Below are 23,097 nucleotides of genomic sequence, written 5' to 3'. Positions count from 1 at the left end.
CGTTCTAGAGAATAGGGCATTGGAGTTCTTCTGTCTGCCCTCTGAAGAATGAGTTTAAGAGGCTTGTGGAAGCTTGCTGATGGGAGGGACTGGCTATGAGGAAACCTGGCTCTTGCTCTATTGGGTGGGTAATGCTCAGTAAATAAAATTAGAAAAGCATAAAGAAATATGTAATTATATCAATATGAGTAAAATCCTTAATGACATTCGTAGCCATTAGTTTGTTATTGAATACCTCATTAAGATTTTGAACACAGAGAGAAATATGTGAGATGAAGCTAATATGGAGGAAGATGATACTTCCCTCTGCCCTTCTAGGTTTTTGTGGGTGGTCGAAGAATTAAACTGATGTGAGACAGATTAATAGGATAAAATAAAAGTATAATAATACACAGACATGAGAGAGACCCAGGAAAACTGAATAGCTCATCAACATGGCCAAAGCCCAGAGCCAAAGAGAAAAGAAAATTTTAATGGTAGTTCTTTGGGACTTGAAAGGGTAGGAAGACAGTTCACATGGAGATGGGAAAGGGAATGTTGGTAAACGAATGTTTTCTGTGCCAGGCAGAGACCCTGGGCCACAGAGTGGACTCTCATCTCTAGGCCCTGCCAAGATTTCGCCACCACACCTTGCCCATAATCTTTGCAGCTATCTCTGGTCATAGTTCTCTTCAGGGAACAGGACCTTTGCCTAAGTTCTTTCAGGCAGTTAGGCCAGAGGTCAAGTTCCTTTCTGAGTCTTTTGGCCTTGATTGTTTTCAGTTAGAATAATCTGTGTATCAAAAGAGACATTTTGAGATGGCATGTTTTGCTCCCCCATACTAACTAGGAAAGTAAAAACAATTACAGTAAAGAAGAGAAATTTAAAAAGTTATTAATCTTAGTTTCCTTTGTATGGCATGTACATTTTGAAAGATACATGTTAACATATAAAAACACTGTGTGAAATAACAGCCTATGGAGGAAAAATCTGATTTACTTTGCATTGTTCTTTGGAACATCAAGGAATGTTTAAATAAAAGTACATTTACACTCACTGTTTAGAGTCAATGGCAACAAATATTTCTTGCAGTATGTTGCTTTACAATGTTATGTTAGCTTCTATTCCATGCTAAAAATAATCAGACATACATATACATATATCCTCTCACCTTGGATTTCCCTCGCATTGAGGACATCCCAGTGAATTAAGGAGAGTTCCCTGTGCTATACAGTACATTCCCAAGAGTTGTCTATTTTATACATAGTATCAATAGTGTGTATCTGTCAATCCCAATATTCTAATTCCTCCCACCCTAACCCTTTCCCCCTTGGTACCATACATTAGTTCTCTATATCACTGTCTTTATTTCTGCTTTGCAAATAGGGTCACCTGTGCCATTCTTCTCGATCCCACATATATACGTTAATTTTCAATCTTTGTTTTTCCCTTTCTGACTTCCATCTCTGTATAACACTCTCTAGGTCCATCCACCTCTCAAACAATGACACAATTTTGTTCATTTTTATGAGTGAGTAATATTCCACTGGGTTACCCTGGTGGGTCAATGGTAAATAATCCGCCTGCCAATGCAGGAACCATGATTTCAATTTCTGGGTCAGGAAGATTCCCTGAAGAAGGAAATGGCAACACACCCCAGTATTTTTACCTGGGAAATCCCAAGGACAGAGGATTCTGGTGAGCTACAGTCCTTGGGGTCTAAGAATCACATACAACTTAGCGACAAAATAACAAGAATAATATTCCATCGCATATACCTTCCACAGTTTCTTTATATTTGCATCTGTTGATGTACATCTACATTTCTTCCATGTGCTGGTTGTTGTAAACAGTCCTGCAGTGAACATTAGAGTGCTTGTCTCTTTTTGAATTATGGGTCTGTGGTCTCTGTGGCAGAGTTAATGATGACCCGTAAGAAGGCTTATGCCAAGGAGAACCTCTAGGACTGCTTCTGCCAGTGCCCCCATCCCTGTGGTGAGCCCCAGCTGACCCATGCCTCCACAGGAGACTGTTGAACACTTGGAGGTAGGATTACATTACTCCTGTGGAGTAATGCTCCTTTTCTCTGGGTCTTGGTGCATGTGAGACTTTGTTTGTGCCCTCCAAGAGTGGTGTGTCAGTTTCCCTTACTTGTCTGGCAGTCCTATGATCAAATCTCACTGCCCTTCAAGGTCAGATGACCAGGGAATTCCAAGTCCCTTTGTCAGAACCGCAGGCTGGGTTGCTTGATGTGAGGTGCAGAGCTTTCACAATGGTGGGAGAACTTCTTTGGTATTTTTGTTCTCCAGTTACGTACTCAGTGGGTAATGGGATTTGAATTCATTGTGATTGTACCCCTCCTATTATCTTGTTGCGACTTCCACTTTTTCTTTGAACGTGGGGTATCATTTTCGGTGTGTTCCAGCGTCCTCCTGTTGATAGTTGTTCAACAGCTAGTTGCAGTTATGGTGCAGGAGGAGACAAACAGACATCCTCCTACACCACCGTCTTGAAACAGAAGCCTCTGAAATACAGTTTGGAGTAATGAGAGGACAGGAGAACTGGAGGACACTAGGTCTGCCTCAGGCTGGGAGGAGTGGAACAGTGTGGCCTCTCGACAGATGCAGACCAAAGGTCTATTTCCAGCTCTGTCACAAGTTGTGAACTTGAGAATATTACCAAATTCATAATCTGCAAAGTGAGTCTTCTAAACCCTATTTTGTAGAACTATTGTAATATATGTGATATTTATAAAGCTCTTGCAAATAATGGATTTCAAAGAATAACATTTATTCCTCTGATAATGACCACAGAGCATAGTTTGTGAATTTTTTTTTTTTAGTTGCATGAGATATCAGAAATACGTGGCACTTTCAGAATGAACACAGTTCTGCTTCGTAAAACTAAATAAAATTTCCCCATTTGTAAATATGCCATTTGAATGTAGAGGAATCTCCCCTGTCTGGATGCTACTCAGAACTTCTAGAATTTGTGTCAAGGACAAAGATCTTCCCTTCCAGTTGCCTTTTCATCCATACCACCACCCCCCGTTTTCATTAATTTCACCAGCACCAAAAGTGTAGCCTTCATTTGAAGTTCCCCAAATTATGTTTAAAATAGGTGTAGAACATTTCTGTAACATAGTGGCCTCTGACCCCAGTGTGGAGACTGCTGTTACAGTGGGTATTAGCTATCTCAGTTCAAGGAAATACCACCCTTCTTTCTAGCAAACACCCTGGAGGCAGTGGGGTTAAATCCCCAGTTTGTGCACTGTGTTTCCCTATACTGGGGCAGGAGCACAGAACCCATTTTATTCCTGTCTCAGGTGGAGATTCTCTCTGTTTTACCCACAGTCTCAAAGTAAAAATCAAGGGTAATCTTCTATTTCGTTCTTCAGGTTCTCAACTTAAACCCCCCATTTCAGGGTCACCCCCCGCCCTCAATTCACTCAGCCTCATTTAGCCTAGCAACCCATCTAACTTCAAATTACCTCCTCAAGGGAACTGCAGTGTTCCAAAGTGCCCACATTCGTCGCCTCAAAGCATTTACTTTTGAATGCTCTAATCTGTAACCTCCTCTCCTTCCCATCCCTTGTTTCAACTTGTCACATGTTCAGGTCTCAAAGGGTACCTCACCATCTGCTTGATATGGCGGCAACTTATAGACACTTAACTTCTATGGACAGTGGCTCAGGCTTCTTTTTATTACCATCCCCAGTTCTGCCATGGAGGATTCCAAGGAGTAGATACTCAATTAGTGGTTGGAAATACGAGTGACAATGATAAAGTTTTCTACTTTATTACTATTTAATTTCTCACACAATGTTGAATAAACTCAGGAAATACTTTTACTAAAAAGGAGTATTAAAAGAATTTAACAAAACCAAAAACTTACCAACTTTACTTTTTTTTTTTCTTTTTTACTTGACCTAAGTTATTTTACCACAGAGTGTCTTCAAATTTGCATGAAAATCCCTCTTCCATTGCTGTGTTTTTTCGTTCTAGATCACACAGCAATCAAAAGTTTCTAAATTTGCATTATAAAATATAAAAACTTTAACTGGAACCTGATAAACAGTAATAAATATGTGATCCATATCTTGACCAGGGGAACGCTGATTTCCTGTTTTTGTCCTAGCAAAGAGAAAGAATTCATTAGAGAAACAGAGCAGTTTTAAGTAGCAGTTTTATGAAGCAGAGCAAAATTACAGTCCTGAGAAAGCTGTAATGAAAGCAGGCTGTCTGGAAACCAGAAGCGGTCCTGCCATATGGTAGGGTCATATGTGTCCTGTGTCATTTGACTGACAAGTTGATGGACAGCTTTAGGTTATATAACTTTTCTCCTAATGTGCAGGCAGTTACCCATAAGTACCCAAGCAAAATCCATGGAGTGGGAGGGAAAACAGAAACCACAGTGCTATTTTTTTATAAACATGGCATCATGAACCCTGGGTTACATTAGTCACCGTTTAGGTCTTGGTGCACCTGTGACACCCCGTGCTGGCACTTTGTCTTGCTTGGTCCTGACCTGGCTGGAAACCTAGTGGTGGTCATTGGCCAGAACAGGGAGCCTCTCTGGGTGTGCTCTGACCACCAGTGTTCAGGTGGGGAAGAGGAAGACAAAGCATCCCTGGATGCTAACCTGGCTCAAGTATTATACTCCCAATTAGATTCTGAGCAGGGAACAGCCATCGTTCCCATGGGAAATGGTTGGGAGTTTGTCATGTGATAGCTGTCTCCCAGCTGAGTGCAGAATCTGTATATAGTTGTCCTTTCTGCCTGAGAGAGTGTCTGAGCAAGGATGATATAAATGTCCTTCTGGGTTAATTCAAAAGTCATAGATATCTAAACTTGTCTAGATATTTTTGGGGGTCATCTGAGAATTTTCCCTAATCTTGTTTTATCCAACTGAAATCCTGCATGGAGAGGGGAACTCGGATTCTTATGGAAGCCTGGTGGGCCCTATGACTTCCTGAGGTGGGTAGAGTTTAAGGAGTTCTGGAGCCCCAGGTTAGAGGGCAAAGCATTGGTGATGGGGAGTGGGAGCAGTGGTGTTCAATGCTGAGTATAGTGAAGAAGAGGTCTACGGTCCAAGAGGCTCCTTCTTTTGCCCAGAAAGAGATCCTGTGAACAGGCCTCAGTGGCGGGCTGATGGTTAGTATCATCGGGAGAAGGGGAAGGGCTTTTGTAGACAAATTAAGCATTGCAAAGCCAGCAGAGTCTACCTGGCAAGTCTTTCAAAGTTCAGAGTTTTTCCTAAAGGCAAGGAAGACTTGGACAAAAGAGACCTCGCTGGAATCCTAAGGGCAAGTCTTCAGCAATGGACAGTTACCCATCTGAAAAGGACATGATGAATGCTCATAAGGGGCTTCGGGTGTCACTGAATTCCCTTATGGACTATTCATGGCTGTGGCATCCCTCACCTGTGATCTTGCTGGGCAGAATGTGGTTCAGTTCTCGCCCCAGGGGCCATTGTGGCTTCCCTGAGTATTGTTTTTTAAGAAATTATTTATGCCAAATATCAAAATGAATCCGCCACAGGCATACATGTGTTCCAATATTGTAAAGTTTAAAAATAAAATAAAAATTTTAAAAATTGGTAAAAAAATTTAAAAAAAGAAATTATTTATGTATTTAATTTTGGTTGTGCTGGCTCTTCATTGCTGCATGTGTGTTCTCTAGTTTTGAGGAGCAGGGGCTACCCTTCATTGGGGAGCACTGGCTTCTCATTGTGGTGGCTTCTCTTACTGTGGAGCACAGGCTCTAGGATGCATGGGCTTCACTAGTTGCAACAAGAAATGGTAAAGTGGAAGAAGTGTTAAGAGATTGCTGTTGTTATTCAGTCTCTAAGTCATGTCTGACTCATTGTGGCCCCATGGATTGTAGCCCTCCAGGATCCCTGTCCATGGGATTTTCTGGGCAGGAGTACTGGAGTGGGTTGTCATTCCCTTCTCCAGGGGAACTTCCCAATCCAGGGACCGAACCTCGGTCTCCTGCCATTTCAGGTAGATTCTTTACCATCTGAGGCACCAGGGCAGCCATATTTTGGAAGGTAGCCAGAAAATTTTTAGCTGAATATCTTTTCTTTTCTTTCTTTGTACATTTTCACCCTATCCTGTAGACACCCTCGGCTTGAATTTTATAAACACAAATGGAGGCTTTCATGGCATACAGTGTCTAGATTTGGACACCCAAAGGCAAAGATATTGGGAGTCTAGGTGCAGAGAAATGCAGAAGAACGTGACTTTCATTCTAGTCCTATAAGCCAGTTTAACAGGTCATAGTATAAAATTTTCAAAGGGGTGGCATGGAGACCTCCTCTAGCTGAAACCTATCACATCAGGTTTTGACTCAAATCCACATGGCCAGGACTCTGACCCCCAAAAATCCAGTTTGGGACTTGAACCATGGTCTTTTAATTAGAATCACTCACCTGGTAGCTGGACTTAGGGCAGCTCAGGTTGTTTGTGTCTCAGCACAGAAGGAATTCAGCAAGAGGCAAATTGTTAGGCAAGAAATAGATTAATTTATATAGGATGCTTGTAAGAGATGCAAGCAGGCAGGTGACAGAGCTCTGCTTGGAGGATAAAGTGGAATACATTCTATAGTCAATGGAAAGTGGAGGACTAGGAAAGACTGCCTTCTTTGAGTAGAGGTCAGGCTTACATCACTCCCTCCCAATTCATTTGCAGCAGGAGACTGTCTGACTTTATGAGGTCAAACTTGGATTATTGTAGAACTTCTGCAAATGGATAGAAGGGTCGTGACATTCCTCTTTTACCTAAAGGCCTGGGGAACTCTCATGTATTATTTATGGCTTTATATTTAAACATAAATTTAAACAAACCTGCCTTTTTCCACTGCATTCTGATACCTTTCTTGAACAATGTTAACTTACAATGGTCTACCAATGGTTCCTAGGTTTCTCTACCTCTATTCCCCTCCTAGACTTCTAGATCTACCAGTCTGTTTGTCTGTTGTTAAGCCCTCATTCATGTCTGACTCTTTGCAACCCCATGAACTGCAACACTCCAGGCTCTCTGTCCATGGGATTCTCCAGGCAGGAATACTGGAATGGGTAGCCACTTCCTCCTCCAGGAGATGTTCCAGAACAGGGATCAAAACTTCATCTCCTGCATTGCAGGTGGATTCTTTTCCACAGGGTCACCTGGGACAGCAACCTGTATGCTATGCTATTCTATCCCTGTCGTATGGAGGCATGCTCCCCCAGCCCAGAGCTGTCGTTTCTCATGGTGGGAGCCTTCTAAATGAAGGTCTCCACCTTGGACTCTTGTCTGGAATTTAGTGAGCAATTTTCTTCCCAACAGGTGGAAGGGGAAGTCATACATGTGCAGAAACATTAAAGGAAAACATTTCTAGCAAGGACTTGAGGGGAGGGGCACGCCACTTGGATTCGGGCCTTCCTTCAATTCCCTTTATCATGGAAGATTGGAAGGACAAAGGCCCAGGGAAATCAGTCTGCACAGAGTAGCTGACCCACATATGAAAAAACTGTCTTCCCTGCCACATCAAGGGTTACCTGAAGCTCCTCTGGGGAAATTACCAGGTGTCCTCTGGGAACTGCTGGGAGGTCTTGAAGCTCCTGTCTCTTTACCTGAGGACATGTGCTCAGAGTAAGGCCCACAACTCTCTGAGACTCAATATAAGAAAGCAGAGGTTGCCTAACGTACCACATTTACCTGTGGTGTCTCAGGACAGAAAGCTGTGACTGGAAATTGAGGCCTTCTGATGGCTGGCTGTACCTGTCCTCAGTCAGGCTCCAAGGAAGACCTGTATTTCCTCCCTCTCTTCACTATTACTGTCCTCTCTCCAGGTCCTCACACTGACTTCCCATCTCCTAACGAGACCTGTCCCCTCATGCTACAGCCTTAAATTTCCTGAGACCACCTCGGAGGATGTGAGGGCTGCCAACTTGTGGTCACTCATGGCTGACCCTAGGGGAGGGATTCTATAAAAGTGGTATAGTGTGAGTGGTTCCTTTAGTCCTCATGGTCTTCTACTTGACTCTTGGCATGACCTGGAATTCCTCCTGAGGTTGACCCCTGAGCCCCAGCGCCTCACCTCGTGTGGGGTGCATCATGCCCACATTCCCAAATTTGCCAGTGCGAGGTGGAGAGGGGCAGGGCTGTGTTATAGGTGCAGTCCCTTTATCCTCATGTGGAGTCACTAGTTTCCACTCTTTACTGAAGTCAGGCTTCTCCCAGTAGACCAAGGCTCTCACCTCCCTGAGACCACTCCAGCGGAAAGAGAAGCACTTCAGCCAGAAAGCTTTCTCCAGGGTCTCATAGGGCTGACATCAGGGGTAGGCCTCCACAGTCTCCCCTGTTCTGGGCTGAGTGGTCCTCTTGCCCCTTGTTCAGGGACCTCATCCTCACTCCTGACCAGACCCAGACTGCAGCCTCCACTCACCTGAGGCTGTGCTCCTCAGAACAAAGGCGTTACTTTCTTTGAACTTCTGGATTGGAAGACAGGATGAACCAGATGTGTGCAAAGCTACTGGGGCCTTCTGAGGAGGAGAACATTCTAGGGCTCCACTTTCTTCTGGAGTCAGTGGTCCCCTAGTCTTAGATCAGGTTTCTTACCTTGACTTCCGGTAGCATATGCGAATCCACCCTCTCTACTGGCTGAATCAGCTGGCCTGTGGCCAAAGCTTTCGCCTTCTTGAGACAACAGAAGGGGAGGTGAGAGAGCTACTCCCTGGCCAGCCTTCCCTGTTCCTCCGTGCCATCCCCCTTGCTATGGGGGGGTCCACTCATCACCACCCAGTGTCCTCACCGTAAATCCTATGAAAGCCTCTTAGGATCTTCTACTTGGGCAGAATTGGAGCTGCTGCCCCAAGACCAAAGCACTCAACTCCCTGAGAACCCCTCCACCCTTGCCCTGCAGGAAAAGAAGGCACACCTCAGACAGACTGCTCTCCCCATTACCACACAAGGCACGAAGCAGGATATAGTTTGTGGGACCTCTAGTGTTCTAAAATCTTCCCCTTGATAACTGTCAGAGGCTGAGATGCTTCCATCCATTGACCTGAGGACACACCGCTTAAGCTAAGGCTTTTTGTCCCCGAGAATCAGGAAGGATAAATGAGGGCATATTGATCTTTTCAGGGTATCTAACATTGCATGTGTTCATGACCACATTGTCCCTGAGTAGTTTTGTCTTCTTTCATACCATTCATTTATCAGCATTTTTTAAACTTTATTCGAAAACAGTTCCTTGGGACAGGGCCCCGTGTATCCAACCAGACACATTTTTTGGAGTGTTTAGAGGAAAAATGAATGAAAAGACATGATGTCTGGCTTAGGCTGAGAGAAGTGGCACATTGTGGGCTCTGCACTAATCCAGATCTGGGGACTAGTCCTAGGAAGGTCACTTCATCAGTTTGTGAACTTGAGAAATTTGCAAGTTATCCATCCATAAATGGAGTCTGCTAAATCTGATCCTGCATGAATGCTGGAATGCATGTTCCCCATATAAAGCAGTGGTATACTGATTAAGTATTGGTTTGTAATAAGTGGAAGTTATGCTTACTATGAACCCCTCAAATACCACTGCCCCATCTGAGTTTATTTTTAATCCAGGAGAGAGCAGAGAGTATGCAGTGAATTAAGAGAAAAGAAACAAATATTCTTAAATGAGCTAAATAAGTCAAAGTATTCTTTATTTTTACTAAAAGAAAGTCTCAAAGAAATAAGGTAAACCACAACTTAAAGACTTTTTACTCTATTCTTTTCTCCATTTTCTTTTTGATTCTGAATAGTTTCTGTGGTCTTCCTTCAGATTAGCATGAAAATCACTCTTGCAGTGCTATGTTACCTACTTTCAGATCATAAAGACCACATAGATGGCTCCTTAATTTCTTTAACATCTACCAAAACTGAACCTTTAAAACAGCAATGAATATAACAGCACTATCATTACCAAATTAATACTGTGAGGAAAAACAACCTCTTAGAAGTAAAAATATTTGAAAGAAACAAAACAAAACAAATAATATGTAGAAGTTACTTGTGTGAAACAGAAAGAGAAATGTGATTGAAAGAAATGTGATGTAACCCCCACTACCATGCACTCTTTAGAAGCTTGACTACTCTTCAAGAAAAATTCTCCTCTAATGTCATGTTATCTTGTTTGCATTGTGAACAATATATTCAGGATTTTCAGTGTGTTTTATAAATACCCAAACTTTTAAAACATTAAAACAGCTGGAAACTATGATTTATATGATTCATACATTTGAATTCTGAAGCACAATAAACCTTATCAAAAGTAAGAACATTTGAAAATGCTAAACACCTCCTTCACCTCTTTACCTTTCTAATTTAAATCATCGTTCATTAGGTATTTCTCATATGAATACAAGAAAACAGATATATATTTTGTTAAAACAAACTAGACCTAAACTCGCTTACCATTTAAAACTGCAAGATATGGGTTTTGTTCCCTCCACCCCTACTACTTTGCACTATTTAGCAGCTTGACTGCTCTCTTCCAACACAAAGGGAACAAAGTGCCCTTCCCCCCTCTCTAGATGTGGGAGGAGCTGCAGGACTTGGCCCTGGAAGGGGCACTGGCCTCAGCCATGGTGGGAGCCCTGGCCACACCTCTCTGCCCTGCTCTCTCCGCCTTATCTCTCAGAGCCTCGTCATATAGGTCTGGGAAGGAACTAGGGACCCTACCGTGGAACTTGGCTAGAACCTCCAGTACCTTCATCTTACTGGTCTCAGCACAAGCTCTCGGGCCCCACAGGAACTCGTAGCATGGAGGATCACTACTGGGCACCCGGCAGTAGTTCAGGTACTCCTTCTGCACCAGATCTTTGGTGATGAGCCTTCTGGGCTCCCCAAAGATCCAGTGCCTCCTCCCAGCATAGATCCCCAACATACTGAGGAATTCCCAGACCTCCTCCTCGGTGGCGTGGTTACCATTCATGAAGATGACCCCCAGGAGCACCATGAGGAGACCGGACTTGGGCAGCCCCCCATCATCACTCGAACAATCGTTTGCCCTGAGGTTGAGCTTGCTGATGTTCCTGCTACGGTCGACTTCCTTCATCTCCAGGCCAAAGACCAGCTCCACGCGCTCACGGGCTGTACTGAGGATCTCAGAGAAGTGCTGCCTGTACTTCCTGCTGACGATTTTCATCAGGGCGCTCTGCGTGATGGGCTCCTTCTTGGTGTACTTCTCCAGCAGGAACTCCATGAGTATCCTGGCCTTCCTGGCCAGAGGATCTTTGCGAGTGCTCTGAGTGGCAGAGGCTTCCTGGGAGGCACCTGCACTTTCCTCCTCGGGGCCCTGGGCACCTTCATCAGATCCTGCACATGAAGGCCCTGCATCAGGAGAGCTAGGGACCATGGCTCCCTGAAGCTGCTGGTGATCGCCAGCAGGAGGGGAGCTCGGGAGAGAACCTTGAGGGGCAGAAGATGGGGAGGAGGGGTACTCCTCCTTTGGGGCTTCAGCAGCACTGGCCTGGGCCTCCTGAGTGTCCCCCCAGACCTGGTGGCGTTTCCCGCGGGCATGGGACTTGCTCTTGTGCCTCCGAGGCATGGTGACAGCAGATAAGGGGCCACAGGTGGGAGTGCGGGCAGGAAAGCAGGCAGGAAGGCACCTGGAGGAGGGACAAGGACATGCTGTGAGAACCTTCAGCGAGGAGAGTCCTCCCTGGCTTGAATGGAAGCCTCTCTGAGGGGTCCTTGAGGCCAGTGCTCTAGGACCCACAGGGCTCCTGTTCTCCTGGTCAGCCTGTCTTCTGAACCCGCTGAGTAGCAATGGAGAGTGAGCCCTGGGGCGCAGCAGACAGTCCTGCCTGGGCATTAAAAGGGGGACCAGTGGGGGCTGGCAGGTGAGGCAGGTCCTCTCAGCTGACATTCCGAGTCAGGATGTAAATCGGTGCGAGACACCCCCATATCCAACGCCCCCTCTCCCACACCCAGCCTGTTCCCTCTCCTGTCTGAAATGGACACTGTCAGCTTCCCAGTCACCCCAGACGAGAGGAGGGCATACTCAGACCCCCACTGAAGGGTCCCAGGACTTTCCCTTCTGGTGTTTCATGGCTGCCCCTTCAAAACCAAGCTCAAAGCTCCCCTCTCAGACCGCCGCCCCCCTTCCCAATGTTTGGCCGGGAGGAAGCGCTGACCAGAAGGGAGGATCCCGAGTTGCCCGTTTGTCGGGGAGGATGGTCCTCATCCTGACTCTTCCCGAACCCTGACATCCTCCCTCTACTAACCAGCTGCCAGCCTCTCAGAACAAAGTTGCCTCTTCTCCGAGTCTCCCACGTCCGAGGTTGCAGTGAGCGAGCCCCTCAGCCTTTAGAGCTGCCCGGCGGCTGCCCGGATGATCCACAGCCAAATTGCGGTGAGTCGGGGGTTACACATGGCTGCCGTTCTGGTGTATGGAGACCCTCAGTCCCCCTGAGGGTCCCTCCTTCACTCCACAGGGCTCGTGGCTCTCCCTCTGCTGAGCAGAGCTGGGGTCCAGCAGAGCCTGACCGAAGCATTCTTTCCCGAGACCCCCTAGGGGTTAGTGGATGGTCTTGGGGCCTAAGAGCTAGCCTGGATGCTCTGGTCTGAGCGCAGGGGTAGGGTGGCCGGAGGCTGTGCAGCCCCCTCTTTGCAAAGGGAAAAGGGATTCGGGGTACAGAGACGTGTCCCTGCATTCGTAACTCACGTCACCTCCCATCTCGACACCCAATGACACTTGGGACTGCTCCCTCTGGCCACCGTCAATGGCAGTTCTCAGAGATAGCGGCACTATCAAGCATGGCGTCACTCCTCCAGCATGCTTAGAAGGACGTCACTTCCTGTCATGCGCATCTAGGCTCCAGGAGGACAGCAGGGGTGGGACCTGGACAGGCGGGGTTCCGAGGGAGCTTCTAACAGGATTGATAGGTGGACTTTCCCTTGACTCTTAAGGGGTCCTGGGACGTCCCTGTCCTGAACTGACAGCTGGCTCACTCCATGCATCTCACTTGTGTCAGCACCCCCAGTGGGAAGAATTGGGGAGCCCAAGCCTAACAGCCTTCCTGGCGCCCATGAGACCAAAAGCGGGGGCTCTCTTGGGCTCCCTCTTCTGTAGTAAGCGATGCTCTGTCGTTCTCCATGCCTTCCCTTAACCCCTGTAGATGCTGGGCTACGTCCCATCTGCTGACCTGAGGCCAAGGCCTCATGAAGATATGAACCCCCGAGTCTCCTGGTATGAAGTGCACATTTATCTCATGTCGCCATTTCTACCCGAGGCTTCCTGGAAATGGCTGCTACAGGTAAGATGAGCTGAGAGGGAAGGATGGGAGACTGTCTTCTGTGGTGTGGAACCCCTCACATCTCACTCAGAAACTTCATTCATATTAACTGCTGACAGGGCCTGGAAATCCTTCCCTGTCTGGTATAAGTCCACCCCTGTCCCCAACCATGCTCATACAATTCCAGAAGGGTAAGTGAAGAGGCTCCTTAGCCTGACAGTTCTCACTGTGGGCTGTCAGTCGACTGCAGGGTCATTGCTCAAAAGTTCTGAGATGAAGTTCTGTCGTTTTGTACAATTACTGTGATACTAACTTTTCTCTTTTAGTCTCTGGGTGATAGTCTATTAAGGTGATCATTTAAAAGGGCCAGTTCTCATCCACTAGCATTCCCTGGTGGTGCAGACAGTAAAGAATCCGCCTGCGGTGTGGGAGACCTGGGTTCAATCCGTGGGTTGGGAAGACCCCCTGGAGGAGGGCACAGCAACCCACTCTAGTATTCTTTCCTGGAGTTTGCCCTTGGACAGAGGAGCCTGGTGGGCTACAGTCCATGGGGTTGCAAAGAGTCAGACACAACTGAGTGACTAAGCACACACACAACAAACTTTGTGCCGGTTATTTCATGATCTGGGCCATACTGCCACATCCAAGCCAAACTTTGGTGCCCCATGGTCCTGGCATGGGGCCTCGGAGATGCTGCCTCAGATTCCTTCAGTGAAGCAGTGGAGATTCATGATCCCAGGGCAGAGTGGAAGAATGCAGGGCTCAAGTTTAAAGCCTTTTGCAGCTGATCCTGTTGTCTGCTTCCCTTGCAACCTGCACGTCTGTGTCAGTCTCTTTAAGTACTCCCCCACCTGGGCACACATAGGGTCAAGTTCAGTGGAGACTTACTGTCCATCAGGGATTATTTAATTTTATATTTTCACTTTTGTTAATAGTTTTCTTCATTCCTTCCTTAAGATTTCCGTGGTTATTTCTGGGTACAAAAAGCAGCAGACCGTGTTTCATTGTGGTCTCAGCTACTCTGATTGTGGTACTAAATCTGTAAAGGAGTTACATAAAATTGACAGTCTTACAATATCTGTTCCTCATGAGTATACATAACATACTATACTGTTTGAGCCTTCTTTTTCCTAAGACTCTCAGGAAATTCTTCTCGTTGCCTCCATGAAGACTGTATACATTTTTCTAAAGTTTCTTTGTAGGTAAATTTTTTTCTATGGTTGCTTCTGTTTATGGTGTATTTTCTGTTACTGGGTGTAAGTAATTCTTGATACTTCCAGACCAACTAGATGATTTTGCTGCCGTGATCTTTTTTTTATTCCAGATTTTTGAAGTCTCTTATATGTTTGAATATTTCCTGTCCTGTTTTCTAAGATTTTTAATTTGAGAATCAGATTGTTACTGTGATCTTTTGCTTTTCATTACTTCTGACTTTTATTCATTTGGCATTGTTGTATATAACTCTAGTGGCTCCAGACTTTTTTTCAAGTTTTGAAATTCATAGATTTTCAAACAATTATTTTTAATTAGAAGACAAGTAAATGGTGTGTCAGGTTCTCTTGTATGAAGCAGCTATATACATATATCTCCTCCCTCATGAAGCTCCCTCCCACCCCCGACCTCACCCCTCTAGGTTGTCACAGAGCTGATTCCTTGTGTCACCCAGCAACTTCCCCCTCATGCCTGTTGTCCACATGGTAGTGAATATTTGTCCACGCCACTCTCTCAATTCGTCTCACTGTCTGCTTCCCCCGATGTGTCCACATGCCCGTTCTCTACGTCTGTGTCTCCATTCTTGCCCTGCAAATAGATTTATAACTACCCTTTTGTGACCATTCTTTCTCATTCTCTTATTAGTATATTTTGCAGATAGAAGTTTTTAATATTAACAAGGTTCAGCTTATTATTTTCTTTCATGGACTGTGCTTTTGGTGTGGTGCCTAAAATCTCATTACCAAACTCATGTTTTGCCCCCGTGTTATCTTCTAGATTTTCTTGCCTATTGCATATGGCATGTAGAATCCTAGTCCCTGCCCAGCGATCAAACCTCTTCCCCCAGCAGTGGAAGTGTTGATTCTTAAACACTGGACTGCCAGGGATGTCCCTGCAATTTTTTTGAAATTGTGTGTTTTTGATTTAGGTCTGTGATTCCCTTTGAGTTAATTATTTTGAAAGGTTTAGAGTTTGTATGTGGATTCATTATTCTTAGATATGGATGTCTAGTTATCCCAAGGCTGTAAGTTTAAAAGACTGTCCTTTTCCATTGAATCACCTTTGTGCCTTTGTTAAAGGTCGGTTGAGTGTTTGGGATGTCTGTTTCTAGATTTTCTGTTCTGTGCCATTGATCTGTCTATTATTCTGTTAATAGCATACAGTCTTGAGTATTGTAGCTTTAAAGTAAGTTTTGAAATCCAGTAATATCAATTCTCTGACTTTGACCTTTAATATTGACTTCAGTGGGTATTATGGATCATTTCATTTTTGACATAAAATTTAAATTGTTGGCTGCTATCTACAAGCTATCTTGCTGGAATTTTAAACAGAATTGCATTAAGTATCTAGGTTAAGTTGGCAATAAGTGACATCTCAACAATATAGCATCTCCCTATCTATGAACATGGCATGTCTATTTATATAGATCTTCTTTAATTTTTTTCAGTGCAGTTTATGAGTTTTACTCATGTAAATCTTATACATATTTTTTAAAGAATTATTTCTAATATATTTTGGTGCTAATGTAAATGGTGTTAGGTTTTTAATTGCAAGTTCCATCTCTTTATTGGAAAAAAATTGACTATTATGCATTAACCTTATTAATATATTAATTATATAGTAGTTATATATTGATAATATATTAGCCCTATTAACATACACTCCTGGCTTATTAATGCCAGGAGTTTTCTTGTTGTTGATGATTATAATTCCATTTTTCCCTTCCAAATATCTGTATCTTTTGCTTCCTTCCCTTATCTCATTGCATTGGCTAGAACTTTCAGTACAGTGTTGAATAGGCATGGTGAGAAGGGATATCCTCGCCTTGTTCCTCACCTTAGTGTGACAGCATCTGTCTTCTCACTATAGAATATGATGTTTTACCTGTATTTCTTTTTAGATGTTGCATATGAAGCTGAGGAAATGCCTGTCTGTATCTAGTTTGCTGAGAATTTTTATGATGAATGAGTGTTGGATTTTATCAGATGATTTTTTTCCCTTCATCTGTTGATCTGATCTTGTGATTATCTTCCTTAGACTATTGTTATTATGGTGTATGATTGCTGATTTTCAAATGTTGCACATCTGAAATGCATCCTACTTAGATGTAGTATGTAATTCCTTCTATGGATTGTTAGGTTTCTTTTCTTATATTTGGTTGGGGATTTTGCTTCTGTGTTCATGAGAGGTATTTGTGCTCAATTTTTTTCTCTGAATTTCTTCATCTGATTTTGATATTCGAGTGTAATACTCACCTTCCAGAAAAGGAATTAGGAGGTAGTCCTTTTGCTTCTATTTTCTTGGAGAGATTGTAGAGAATTGTTATCATTTCTTCCTTAAATTTTTGTTAGAATTCATCAGTGGAAACATCTGGGTCTGTTACTGTCTGTATTGGAAGCTTATTAGTTATAGATTAAATTTCTTTAATAGATACAGACCTATTCAGAGTATCTATTTTGATTTGTGACAGTGGTGCTAAGTTATACCTTCAAGCAGTTTCTCAATGGAACCTTTCCTTTTTGTAGGCACAGAGTTGTTTATAATATTCACTCATTATCCTTTTAATGTCCATGGAATCAGTAGTAATGGCCTCTCCTTCATTTCTACTATTAGTAATTTAATTTGTGTTTTCTCTCTTTGTTCTTTTTTAACCTGGGGAGAATTTTATCTTCTTTTTATTTTGTATCTTGAAAGAAACTTCTTTGGGTTTTGTTTTTTTCTGCATTGCCTTCCTTTTTTCAGTGTCATTGGTTTCCGCTTTGATTTATTCTTCCTCTGCTTTTTCTTTTCTTTCACAAGTTTACTAGTATAGAAGCTTAAGTTATTAATTGTAGGCTTTTTTGTTATAGGCACTCAATGCTGTGTATACCTCTTTACTGATTTTGCTGTATCACACACCTTCTGATTACATGTAATTTTGTTTTCATTTCTAAAAATATTTTAAAATTTCTCATTAGATTTTTTCTTTGGCCCATGTGTTATTTAGATGTTTATTGTTTAGTCTGCAGATAATCTTTAATTTTCCTGCTGTCTTTTTGTTATCAATTTCTAGTTTATTTCCGTCACACTTTTCTTGTAATCGTGAGGGTTTTTTGTTTTTGTTTTTTTTTTGGTCTTTGTTTTAAATAGACACTCGAAGTAAAGGAAGATGAGGGGCTTATGTCAGATATTGGCTGGAGCAGATTCCTTTGGTAGCCTTGAAATTTTCTAAACAGGAACTCAGGGGTAGCTGAGTTGTCCTAGAACGTGGCCTTAGGTTGCTGCTAGAAACCATGCTAGAGGTCAGTCAAGGTTCCTAATGTAGATGTTTGGACAGAGTTGTTCATCCCAATAATTTTTGCAGTTCTCTGTTCCTAGGCTCAGCTTGCAGTTCCAGGACACATTGCCCTTTTTATAGGTAAAGTCTGCTTGAGACCCCCAGAAGGGAGGGGATCACCCACAGTGTAAGGTCAGGGTGTGGTGAGTTATGCCAAAAATCTAGAGAAGGATGCAGAGTCCCCCAGTTTTGGCCCCTGATGCAATTCTGGTCCCGGAACCACACTGGGATTAAGAACGTTGTAGGGAAGGAGTTGGGCTCGAGGACTTACAGAGAAGAAACTCACCCAATCAAGTCCCTGATTATTTGTCCGGTCTTAATTTGAACATCATGCAGTCTTCTCGGTGAAACTTCTCACCTCAAAATGGGTAGAGCCATAGAGGAAATGACAAAGACTGAGAGGAGAAAAGTCTTGGCCTCAGTAGGTACCTTCACCATTAGAAATTCTCTGTCTACCAGGCCTAAGACAGTGTCAACTGCCACCAAAGTGTTCCTTGGGTATGCACAGCCTGGGCGTACTCCTTGCAGCTCTTAATTGAGGGGAGCCATGCGTGAGCTGACCCAGATCTTGCCCTGTGGGTCATGGAAAGAGAACAAAGCAGAGAGTGACAGCAAGCAAATTTTCATGGGAGAGATAGAGCAAAAGTCAGGGGTCTCCAGCCAGCAGTTTGAGCAAGACCACTGGAGTTCACCGTGACAGCAATCCTAGTTACGGTACCAAATATGTCACTGGTGAAAAGAGATTTCTTCAGTGCTTGCTCTTGCAAAGAAAGGAAAGGACTCTGAACTAGTGCACATCAGGGGACTTGTCTGATGAAGGTCACTTTATCAGTCTTGTGAACTTGAGACAATTGCAAGTTATCCATCTATAAATGGAGTCTGCTAAATCCTATCCTGCATGAATGCTGGAATGCATGTACTACATATAAAGCAGAGTCATACTGATTAAGAAACACTGGTCTTTAATTTAATGGAAGTTATGATTATTATGAACATCCAAAATACCCCCTTCCTATCTGAGGTTATTTTTATCCAGTAGATAGCAGAGACTATGCAGTGCACTGGGAGAAAAGAAATAAATACTCTTAAATGAGCCAAATTAAGGTGAAGTATATTTTATTTTTACCAAAAAAAATGGTTAGAGGAAATAAGGCAAACTACAAATTAACAGCTTTTTCCTTTATATTTGCTTAATTGCTTTTTGGTTTCTCAATATTTTCTGTGGTCGTGTTTCACATTACCATGAAAATCTCTCTTTCAGCGACATATTACCTACTTCCAGATCATAAAGACAATACAGATGGTTCATGAATGTCTTTTCAGTTCAGTTCAGTTCAGTTCAGTCGCTCAGTCGTGTCCGACTCTTTGCGACCCCATGAATCGCAGCACGCCAGGCCTCCCTTTCCATCACCAACTCCCGGAGTTCACCCAGACTCACATCCATCGAGTCAGTGATGCCATCCAGCCATCTCATCCTCTGTCGTCCCCTTCTCTTCCTGCCCCCAATCCCTCCCAGCATCAGAATCTTTTCCAATGAGCTAATTCTTTGCATGAGGTGGCCAAAGTACTGGAGTTTCAGCTTTGGCATCATTCCTTCCAAAGAAATCCCAGGGCTGATCTCCTTCAGAATGGACTGGTTGGATCTCCTTGCAGTCCAAGGGACTCTCAAGAGTCTTCTCCAACACCACAGTTCAAAAGCATCAATTCTTCAGTGCTCTGCTTTCCTCACAGTCCAACTCTCACATCCATGCATGACCACTGGAAAAACCATAGCCTTGACTAGATGGACCTTTGTTGGCAAAGTAATGTCTCTGCTTTTCAATATGGTATCTAGGTTGGTCATAACTTTTCTTCCAAGGAGTAAGCGTCTTTTAATTCATGGCCGCAGTCACCATCTGCAGTGATTTTGGAGCCCAGAAAAATAAAGTCTGACACTGTTTCCCCATCTATTTCCCATGAAGTGATGGGACCAGATGCCATGATCTTCGTTTTCTGAATGTTGAGTTTTAAGCCAACTGTTTCAGTCTCCTCTTTCACCTTCAGCAAGAGGCTTTTTAGTTCCTCTTCACTTTCTGCCATCAGGGTGGTGTCATCTGCATATCTGAGGTTATTGATATTTCTCCCGGCAATCTTGATTCCAGCTTGTGATTCTTCCAGCCCAGCATTTCTCATGATGTACTCTGCATATAAGTTAATAAGTAAATAAGCAGGGTGACAATATACAGCCTTGACGTACTCCTTTTCCTATTTGGAAACAGTCTGTTGTTCCATGTCCAGTTCTAACTGTTGCTTCCTGACCTGCATACAAATTTCTCAAGAGGCATGTCAGGTTTCTTTTACATCTACCAAAACTGGAACTTTAAAATCCTAAAACAGCAATAAATAAAACTGGAATATCATAACCAAATCAATATTTTGAAGAAAAGGAATGTGGTAGAAGTGAAAATATTTGATAAAAATGCAATAAATAATATGCAGAAGTTACTAGTTTACATCAGGAAGAAAATAGAGATCTAAACTTGGTTTGCTCAACCCGTACTAACCTGCACTATCTAGGAGCTTGACTACTCTTTGAAAAAACTCTGTTCCAGTGTCATCTTACCTTGTTTAGATGGTGAACAACATATTCAATACGCTCAATGTGTTTTACGTATACCCAACCTGTGGCTTTCAAAACTTTAAAACAGCAAACAATGTGATTGATATGATTAATACATTTGTATTCTGAAGCAAAATAAACCTTATGAAAAGTAATTAACATTTGAAAATACTAAACTCCTCCCTCATCTCCTTAATCTAATTTAATCAACTTTCACTAGATATTTCTCTTATGCATAAAGGAAAAATGATATATATTTTTAAAAAATGAGTTGCATTTAAACTCCCTTACTACATAAAACAGTAAAGAACATACATGTTTTGTTCCCTCCACCCTACTACTCTCTACTGCTTAGGATCTTGACAGCTCTTTTCCAACACAAAAGGGAAGAAAGTGTCGGGGCCCCCCTCCCTAGATGTGGCAGGAGCTGCAGGACTTGGCCCTGGAAGGGGCACTGGCTTCAGCCATTGTTGGTGCCCTGGCCGCGCCTCTCAGCCCTGCTCTCTCCGCCTGATCTCTCAGAGCCTTGTCATAGAGGTCTGGGAAGGAAGTCGGGACGGTATCATGGATCTTCGCCAGCACCTCCAACACCTTCATCTTACTGGTTTCAAACAAGCTCTTGGGCCCCACAGGAACTCGTAGTGTGGAGGATTGCCATTGGGCACCTGTCGGTACTTCAGGTACTTCTTCTGCACCAGATCTTTGGTGATGAGCTTTCTGGGCTCCCCAAAGATCCATTGCCTCCTCCCAGGATAGACCCCCAACACACTGAGGAATTCCCAGACCTCTTCCCCGGGGGCGCGGTTACCCTTCATGAAGATAATGCCCAGGTTATGTCCCGAGAACCCACGTGCGTAGCCGATGGACATTGGACCTAAGAGCCAGGTCCGAGCCTCCCAGCGAAGAGCAGGTGCGGGGTTGCCGGGGGGCTGGGAAGTCCCCTCTTTTCGGGTGGAAAAGGTGTTGGGAGTGCCAGGGCATATCTTTGTAACTATCCAGTGCACTTGTAACTCATGTCAACTCTGACTTGGACCCCTGATGAGACCTCGGACTCCTCCCTTTGGTCACAGCTACAGCAGCTCTCAAAGATAGCAGCCTTCTCGGAGATGGTATGGCACCCCAGCATGAATAGGGGGCCGTCACTTCCTATCATGTGCATCTGGGCTCCAGGAGGACAGCAGGGGCGGGGCCTGGGTGGGCGGGGTTCTGGGGGAGTTTCCGGCAAGAGGGGGAATGTGGTCCCTTCTTCGACACATAGTGGGTCCTGGGATGTCCCTGCTGATATCAGTCAACTGGCCTCACTCCTTGCCTCTCACTTCTCTTAGTAAACCAAGCAGGAAGAATTTGGGAGCCCGAGCCTGACAGCCTTTCTGGAGCTGCTGAGACAGACAGTGAGGGCACTCTGGGGCTCCTTGTGTGCTGAGTGATCCTCTCTGTCCTCTATCCCTGTCTTCCCCCTGACCGTAATGCTATGTTATGTCCCGTCTGCAGACCTGAGGGTAAGGCCTCACCTGGAAGATGTCAAATCCCCAGACGCCTGGTGAGAAGTGTACCCGCATCTCATCTGGACGCTTCTGCCTAAGGCTTCCTGAAAATGGCTGCTGCAGGTAAGATAAGCGAGAGGGAAGGATGGGCGAATACCTTCTGTGGTGTGGAACCCCTCACACTCACTCAGGATCTTCATATTGACTGCAGGCAGAGCCTGGAAACCCTTCCCTTTCTGGTATAAAACCACCCCGTCCCCAACCATGCCCCACACAATCCCAGCAGAGAAAGTGAAGGGGCTCCTTAGACTGACGGTTCTCACTGTGGGCTCTTAGTCGACTGCAGGGGCATTGCTCGAAAGTCCTGAGATGAATTTCTGTCCTTTTGTACAATTACTGTGATACAAGCTTTTCTCTTTTAGTCCATGTGTGACGGTCTCTTAAGCTCATCATTTACAATGGCCAGTTGTCATCCACTAACAAAGTTTATGCTGGTTATTGTATGATCTCTGGGACATACTGCCATGTCCATCCAAAACCTTGGTGCCCCATGATCCTGTCGTGGGGCTCTGAGATGCTGCCTCAGGTTCCTTCAGTGAAGCAGTAGAGGTTCGTGGTCCCACGGCCCAGTGGAAGAATCAACTGCTGCAGTTTAAAGCCTTTTCCAGCCGATCCTGTTGTCTGTTTCCTTTGGGGCCTGCACACCTGTGTCAGCCTCAGAGTACTCCCCCACCTGGGCACTCACAGGGTCAAGTTCAATGGAGACTTATTGTTCCTCAGGGATTATTTAGCTTTGTGTTCTTGCTTTTGTTAGTAGTTGTCTTTATTCCCTGTGTAAGTTTTCCATGGTTTGTTCTGCGTACAGGAAACAGCCACCCACGCGTGACTGTGGTCTCAGCTACTCTGGATGTTGTACTAAATCTGTAAAGGATTTAAGGAAAATGGACAGTCTTAAAATTTGTCCTCCTGAAAACACATAACATACAATTCTGTTTGAGACTTCTTTTTCCTAAGGCGCTCAGGAAATTCTTCTTGTTGCCTTTGTATAGACTGAATACATTTTTCTAAGGTTTCTTTGTAACTACATTTTTCATATCGTTGCTTTCATTTATGGTGTGTTTTCTATTACATGGTTTGAGTATTGTCAATTCTTCCAGACCAGTCTCTTGATTTTGCTGTGTTGATCATTTTATGCCAGATTTCTGAAGTTAGTTTTCTGTGTCAGTGTTTTCTGTGCCTGTTTCCTAAG

The 23,097-nt window shown here is 44.1% G+C and overlaps 1 protein-coding gene across 1 annotated transcript; it reads right to left on the bottom strand.

Moving 5' to 3' along the window:
• Positions 1-10,527: 10,527 nt before the first annotated feature.
• Positions 10,528-11,547, bottom strand: LOC112582224 (melanoma-associated antigen B17-like). The gene has a single exon (XM_044937282.2). The coding sequence runs from the start codon at positions 11,545-11,547 to the stop codon at positions 10,528-10,530; it is 1,020 nt and encodes a 339-aa protein (XP_044793217.2).
• Between the last annotated feature and the right edge of the window lie 11,550 nt (positions 11,548-23,097).

This window comes from Bubalus bubalis, chromosome X (assembly GCF_019923935.1).
Source record: "Bubalus bubalis isolate 160015118507 breed Murrah chromosome X, NDDB_SH_1, whole genome shotgun sequence".
Lineage (NCBI taxonomy): Eukaryota > Metazoa > Chordata > Mammalia > Artiodactyla > Bovidae > Bubalus > Bubalus bubalis.
The sequence above is the reverse complement of the archived record's forward strand: the minus strand, read 5'-3'. Positions and strand labels throughout refer to the sequence as shown.